The sequence below is a fragment of the Glycine max genome, chromosome 3 (genome assembly GCF_000004515.6).
Source record: "Glycine max cultivar Williams 82 chromosome 3, Glycine_max_v4.0, whole genome shotgun sequence".
Lineage (NCBI taxonomy): Eukaryota > Viridiplantae > Streptophyta > Magnoliopsida > Fabales > Fabaceae > Glycine > Glycine max.
This window is the reverse complement of record NC_016090.4, coordinates 3,888,303-3,896,830: the sequence shown is the minus strand read 5'-3', so window position 1 is coordinate 3,896,830 and position 8,528 is coordinate 3,888,303. Positions and strand designations below refer to the sequence as shown.

Here is an 8,528-nt window from a genome sequence, read left to right as displayed (position 1 = left end):
ATAGATGATTATGGGTAATAAGATTTTCATTCTTTTGGATCATTATCATATTAATATGAAATATTTATTAGTTTTTTTTTGTTAATCTATATCGAGGAACCTGATTAATTATCTTTCCTAAATTTTTTTTTAATTATATTTTTTTTCATCTACGTTTTGAGTTTAATATCATTTATAATAATTATTGGTAGCAAAACTCTCATATATATATATATATATGAAAACAAGATATATATTTTTATAACTAAAAGTCATGAGACTAATTTTCCATGCACATAATCAAATGATCGAATCCTTATCAATATGCTTAAAAATCTAATCATTTACCAATTGTCTTGAAACTTATTAATTTTATTTTTAAATATTTAACGACAATATACTGACAACTTAAAAACTCAAAACAAATTAAACCGTAACAATCACATAACAATTAATCCGTTAACTTGATAGCAAACTACCAAATAGTTAAAAGAAAATATGTAGAGTTAAGTTGATGGTAACAATTAATCTGTTATAAATTATTAAAAGAAAAAAAAATGTGTATGTAATTATAAAGAAACTGATGAGGAGTTGGATCGGGTAGAAGGCAAATCCAAAAGGGACATGCACCTACTTATATTATATTTGATGCGACAATGGAATGGAACCACAGACAAAACAGTTCGTGGAGCTTATTATATATTCCAACTGAGCGATTTTATGCGTTGCCCATATGGTAATCTTTTGAGTAAGCTCTCTCTCTCTCTCTCTCTCTCTCTCTCTCTCTCTCTCTCTCTCTCTCTCTCTCTCTCTCTCTCTCTCTCTCTCTCTCTCTCTCTCTCTCTCTCTCTCTCTCTCTCTCTCTCTCTCTCTCTGCTACTGAATGTGTCTATCAACACGAGTCATGTCCTCCTAGTAAAAAGATGTCTCGTTTTTTTTTAGTTTAAAATTACAATAAAAAAGAAAGAAAAATATTTTTGATTCATGCTAATTATTTTAATATATCATTTATTTAATTAAAAATAGTAGCAACAACATTTAAGATAATTATGTATATACAAATCAAACACTAATTTTTTTAATTACATATAGTTATTTAATTTATTATTGCTATTATTATTATTTTATATACATTTTTATATAATTTATTATTGTTATATTATTATATAAATGTTTATCTTTATATTATATAAAACACAGTTGCTTTCTGATTGTATCTTTCAACATACGTATTATGCTATGGTAAAAAAAATGTTCATTAAAACAGTTTCTTTTTATTAAGAAACTGTGCATTTACTTGTTAAATAAAAGGAATATTCTTTAAAAGATGTTATACGAAAACAATAAGTTTTTTTGAACTAAAAATGGGAAAAATATTATAAATACAAGGTTTCATATTTTTAATTAGAATATGATGCTCCCATATTATCTATTTAGCAATTGAATAAGACAATTTCATAACATAAGGTTTTATAAAAATGGGAAAAATATTATAAATACAAGGTTTTATATCAAATTCTCAATTAAAGGTTACACCATTTTATTTTTTTTACTAACATGTCAAATTTTCATTTTTCTCCTTTTATCATTTACAGCATGTATATAAGGCTTTTTTTTTCCCTTCAATTTTTTTTTTGCCATGCCATCTGTGAAAGAAAGCCATGGGTATATATATCTTGCAACATTTTAAACACAGTTTTCTTATATTTATGGATTATGCAAAGACGTCATAGGCTGTGTTAGAAATGAATCTTTGATCTTAAGACAGAACAAAGCCAGGAGGAGGCAAGATAGATGAAAAGAAAAATCATTATATTTTGCATACTCTTTTTCGTGACTTCTACTTATGTGTTTATTTTTTTAATTTTTTTATTGACTTTATTTTTCAAGTCAGAGCATGGATAATCATATATAATCACCAAAAAGAAACCATTGCTACACATCCCACATGAGAACAATTCCCACTATTGTTAGCATAAACTTCACATTTCTTCTTATTTAATGAAGTCAACTTCATCTCATTCGTCAACTTTATATGATAATAACTTTTTTATCAAGTATAAGTTTTATTATAAATTATAGAGCTTATAGATAAATTTATATTCTATTTTATTATTTTTTTATTTACAGTTCGAGAATTAGTTGTTGCCTTATTTAATTTAGAAAAAAGAATACATAAATAGAATAAAAAATAGAAAGAATTCACTGTCAATTCAAATGAAGAAAAAAATGGTGTTCCGAATTATAGATACATGCCTCTGGGTTTGACATCCACTGCGTGTTGGAAAAAGTGAAGCATGGATCCAATCTTTTTAGCCAAGACCATGCATGAAATGCTGCACTCTCGCTAATTAATCTTCACAACATCAAAACTTTTCCCATTGAATACAAAATTCTTTCTCGCATTCCATATGCTCCATAAGATGGCACTCGATCTATTGGTGTTACCTCCAGGTAGAAAGAACATTCACACGATCTATTTGGCAAGGAAGACCAAGATCTGAACTTAATTAAATCAAAACACCTTTTTTAAGACAAAATTAAATCAAACACCTCTTTAGTATTGTAATCCTATTTTTTTTTTTTATTATGATACAATTTCTATGCTGCCAGAATGACTAAACTGAAACTTTTTTATGTTTTTTTATCAAACTAAGTGAATCAGTAAAATTATATAGCAAATTAGGTAGTTTTAAAAATTATTTATCAGAGATGATTTCATAAAACTATATACAAAACTAGGTGATTTTGTAAAAAGTTATTTTTTTACATCCTTTATAATTATAGGCAATATCAAAAGTCAAAATCACTAATTTTTTATAAATAGTTTTAAAAATCACCTAATTTAATATATAATTTTATGAAATCACCTTTTTGGTAAAAAAAAAAGTCCCAAATTAAACTGAAGCCAACCAACGTACAAGTAGTAAATAACTGATATTTTGTAACTTACTAGCGTATTAACCCTTGGCCTGCACAGGTGTTATGTTTATAATCTATAATTTATTATTATTATTATTATTATTATTATTATTATTATTATTTATTTATTTCTCAATTATTTACAAATTATATTTTGTAAACTAATTTCTCTAGTAATTTCAAGTTGGTTTAACTTATTTCTAGTTCTACATTGATGTAACATTTTTATTTTTATGCATAAAAAAAATTAGATCCTTTAAGTTTGTTAGTTATAATTCAATTACTGATCATATACACAAAAAGTGAAGCTAAGTAAGCACATACTCAATATACCATTATGGACATAAGTACATAACCAACAATGAAATGACACATTATCAAATGTAGATTATAGTAAAAAATCAATTCATAGTATAAGTGTTGTCCACACAGATATACATACTAATATATATACAATTCTGGATTCTGGATCATTCCTTAAAAAAAAGTTCTGATACCTTTATAATTTAATGCGATTAATACCACATAAAAAGATGACTTATATCTTCTTTTTTTTAATTTGATGAAAAATTAATCATAATATATGCCCAAGTTATATATTTAAATGATTTGGTTCTAATTTATGTTATTTTGATATTTTGATTTATTTAAGTTTATTTTATTGATTGATAATCGATACTTGTTGATAATTGTGTGATAAATGATGATAATTGATTGATTGATTTATAAAGTGCGGACAAACCTTTTTTTTTTTTTTTGGACAGTATGTTAGCAGATCAACCTCTTGTGTATATACCAAATTATCAATTCATTGTAATTTTTTTTGTTTGAGCCAGGTTTATTCTTAGTACCTTGCCAGGATGTTCTTTCTAAGTACTCCATATATCTTGACGTAGGTGAAACAAATCGTGAGGATTATAAATGGCTAATTAGTGGGAAATTGATCGATCAGTCATCTAATAGTCGTAATAAATCTTCATAATCAATCAGTGAAAATTAGGCTGATTGCCACCAGCTGAATATCAATCCATTGAATCAAAATACTTTGTGTGTTTGTGTTAAAAAAAATAAAAAAAGAAAAATTGATGACATTTTAAAATCAACTTTTGCAATGTAATTAATTTTTGCTAGTTACTCATCCTAAGTTATAAAAAAATACTAAAAATATTTTTTATAAGTTTATATCTTTTCTACAAAAACTTATGTGATTATCATAATTAAAAATTTAAATATAATTTAATTAAAAATAATTTTCTTTTCTGAAAAAGAAGAAGCACAAAATAAACATAATTAGTCCAGCCATGTACAACAAATTGAATTATAAGTCATTGATGAGTTCTTATATCAGATTAAGTTATTAACTTTTATTAGAGATTAGACTCACTAGAATATTTGCAAATAACCAATAAACATTTTCAGTTACACTAATTTTTGAAATTTTGAAGAGCTGGCACCTTTCATTTTTTTTTAATTCTGTAATCAATAAATTGTTATTCTATTAATTAATGGTAGCAAAAGAAAAGTGATGACATGAACTAAAAACTAGGTTATTTTAAGGAGGAAAGAATCATATAGCTTATGATTTCTGGGGATGCAACACAATATTTGTTTTTATAAGCAAAAAAATATTAAGAGCCAAAATAGTAAGTGCCTAAGTGGTACTCCAACTTATATGTAAAAATGTTATAAAATCATTTCAGAATCAATGTATACCAATTATATATATATATATATATATATATATATATATATATATATATATATATATATATGACACTATTCGCTTTAATTAGTCTTAAACCGTACCCACTATTTGACCTTTATCAAATCTAAAATTAGTCATTGAAAGTATACTCGAACAAGGAATATACTATATATATGACAATAATTTTATTTTGAAAAATAATAATCATTATAGAATAATTGGTCTATATATAGTACTAGTATGTGCCGTGGGAGAATTGCATCAACACGAGATTAATCGCAAGCTCTGTTGTTATTTGCAGATCGCATGATGCAAGTTCTTCTTTACATGTCTTTCGTTGTAGTAATATTTTCTCTGTTACTAAACCCTTGCCATTGTCTCAATCTCAAATTATTTAATGGTTCCAAAATTCAAAATGAAGAACAATGGCAAGTAGCAGGAGCTACAATGTTTGGACCACCAGAGGGTGCTGGGTCGGATGGTGAGAGTATATTATGAACATTTTTTTTATTACCTATAAGATTTTTTTTATCGATAAATATTAGTTTTATAGTTTTATTAGAAATGTAAGTTAGAAAAATTTAAATTCATGACTTTTTCTCCTTTCCTTCATCATTCTCTAATCATTAGATCAATCTTATATTTTCTTTTATTGGATATTGAATAACTCAAGATAATTTATCTAGTTGATTTTTATAATTTGAATTTCTGGTATCATCTGAATATTTTAAATTGTTGTCTTCTACATATAATTGTATGAATAGTCCTCTTGTAAAACATTATTTTTCAATATTATTACATATTTATTTAATTAATTTTTTATGAAAAACTATCATTAGTTAATTAATTAATTAGCTTTGGCCAAAGATAAATTGCAACATTGGTTTTTTCTTGTGATGTTGTGTAGGGGGTGCTTGTGGATACATTGACAGTGTGGAAAAACCTCCACTCTCTAAAATGGTATCAGCTGGGGGTCCTTCTCTTTACCTTGGTGGCAGAGGATGCGGGGCATGCTATCAGGTGCATGCAACACGTTGGTTGAAATAGGCTATTCTTCTTGTTTAAAATAATATATTAAAGTGATTTTTCTACTTTATATGTTCAAAGCATTACTTCTTTTATATGAATGAGAATAGATTAGGGTGCTTTAATTTCGAAGCATTAAAAATGGTTTCTCATATATTGGGTTCAAATCATGGAAATCATTTCTCAACTCTTTAATTCGTCTTAGAATTAAGGAGTGTTTGAATGGGATATATTAAGGGAAGAAAATAATTTTTAAGGACAGATATTTTATTAAATGAAAATTAACAATTGAAAATTTTAAAATGAAATTTTAATTAATTAAAATTTAATGATTTTTAATTCCATTTAAAAATCAAGAATTTCACAATTCTTCTCTCTCCTCCCCCACCCCCTCTATTTCTCCCATCTCTCTCTTCTACAAATTTAATTATTTTATTCAGATACAAAATTTTGCTTGAACAAGTTTTTCTCCAGTAAAATATACTTAAGGTCTCTATACTAAAACAACGTTAAAAAAATGTTTATTTTATCAAAACAAAGAAATTTCAATTGAAACCATTGAAATTGTTAAAACTTTAAATGATTTAAACTTTTCAAATATTTGATTGAAAACAAACGCCAAGTTTTAATTAACTTCTGCCCGTATATATATATATATATATATATATATATATATATATATATATATATATATATATATATATATATATCCACATTAAAACGCATTGGTTGTTAAATTTTCAGGTAAAATGCACAGAAAATGCCTTTTGTTCAAGAAACCCTGTGAGCGTGATGATAACTGATGAATGTCCCGGTTGTACCTCACCATCAGTTCATTTTGATCTCAGTGGCACTGCCTTTGGTTCCATGGCAACTCCAGGCCAAGCAGATAATCTTCGCAATGCTGGAGTGCTTAATATTCTCTACAGAAGGTACGTAATTCTTATATTTGCTTCCATCTATTAAAAAAATGATGATTTAGATTTAACATCAAATATTTTAATTTAATGATTTATACTTAAAATTTTCGTTGGTCTTCTTCTACTCCTTTTAATTACCTTAATTATCAAGAAAGGCAACGATATGCTGCTACACATTTGAATATAAATGATACAACTAATAAAAATTGTCAATATACTATTAAAAAAACTGTTAGCCATTATATTTTTTTTATTATATATGTGAATTTTATGTTAACATTTTGAGATTATATATATATATATATATATATATATATATATATATATATATATATATATATATTAATGGAATGATTTATTTCAAGAACATTATTGTTGATGGATAGAAGTATTTTTTTTAGTGGTGTCACTGATATATTATGTAATAATTTTCATATCAACAAAATTATTTATTAGTATAATGTTGATATAAATATACAACATTTCATGTTTTCTATCTATTTTTTATTAAATGATGTCTATATAAATAGAGAAAAACTAGCTTATAATAATTTTTGTGACATCTTTTTTTTGGTATATATAGTAGCAGTACTAATTTCAAATTTTCAATTACCCTTTTCTGATTGCAGGGTTGCATGCTCCTTTGGGAACTCTATGGCCTTCACTATCGATAATGGGGCCAACCCATATTATTTTGCTACCGAAATAGAATACGAAAATGGGGGTAGTGACCTTGTGGCCATAGAGTTGAAGCAAGCTAATTCTGACACGTGGCTTCCCATGCAGCGTTCATGGGGTGCAAGGTGGGCTTTGAATTTAGGTTTACAATTACAAGCACCATTATCTATTAAGCTCACAGAACAAGGCAAGGGCTATTACAAGACAATTGTGGCTGATAGTGTAATTCCACATGGCTGGCAACCTGGCCAAGTTTATCGATCTGTTGTTAATTTTTAAACTCTGTTTAAAATCATGACATCAATCGAGAAAATATGTAAAAGAAGAACTGCCAGATTATATAAATAAGTTTATCCTTGTCAGTTCATATATATATACACAATGGAAGATTGTTTAGCAATATTTCTTTGCATTTCTTTTATGTGATAAAAAGTATGTGTAATAATATGGGGGTTGCTAATGTGTATGTGAGGTTGTGAAACTTTGTTTTTAAATAAAAATAATTCAAATCTCCTGTTTTGTCTCTCCACGAGGCATTTTTTCCTAATAACCCAGAATCCCAGTTTCTCTTTCCCGTGAACACTTCCTTCTTCTTGGTTTGCAGTTTTTTAAAATAAAAGGTTATTATTTTCTATAAAAAAAATGAAAAGCAATCACCTGCAAGAGAAGTCTATCCTATACTATTACTAAAATTTACCATTAATTAAAGCTCTAGAGAATATAATAAATTCCATTCATGATAATAGGTAAAAAAAAATAAAGCAAAAGAAAGGAAAACAACAACAACACAATAGTGGTAGAGATCCCAACTATGTTGGTACCTCAACCACTAATCATCATGGTAACATATATCTCAACCATTAATCATCATGATAACATATATTAAGTAACTTTGGTGCTGAAATTTTGTATTTGTTTTAAATTGACTTCAGTCGTAATTATAACTCTTAATTTCGGATGGGGTGTTGGTGCTAATCAAGCTATAATTAATTTTATGAATAAAGTTGCAGTTGCTAATTAATTCATGAATAAATCAATATTTTTAATAATTTAATATGAAATTAGTAATGAATGCACGTTAAATATATTATATGATAAAATTATTTCTTTATAAAGTAACAAAGTTTATGTCATCAATAATTTTAGTAATATAATTTTTTCCGTTATTTATGATAAAAAAATTCTATTAACTTTTTTGGTGTTGTCAACTTTTTTCTAAATTTTATATTCAATTTAAATTTATTACAATTATATAAATAAAATATCATATATTTTAAAGTAAATTTTAATCACATAGA

The 8,528-nt window shown here is 26.1% G+C and overlaps 1 protein-coding gene across 1 annotated transcript; it reads left to right on the top strand.

Moving 5' to 3' along the window:
- Nucleotides 1–4,912: 4,912 nt before the first annotated feature.
- Nucleotides 4,913–7,509, top strand: EXPB3 (putative expansin-B2-like). The gene is made up of 4 exons (NM_001289225.1): nucleotides 4,913–5,087; nucleotides 5,514–5,626; nucleotides 6,377–6,564; nucleotides 7,182–7,509. The coding sequence occupies exons 1-4, from the start codon at nucleotides 4,913–4,915 to the stop codon at nucleotides 7,507–7,509; spliced, it is 804 nt and encodes a 267-aa protein (NP_001276154.1).
- The last annotated feature ends 1,019 nt before the right edge of the window (nucleotides 7,510–8,528 follow it).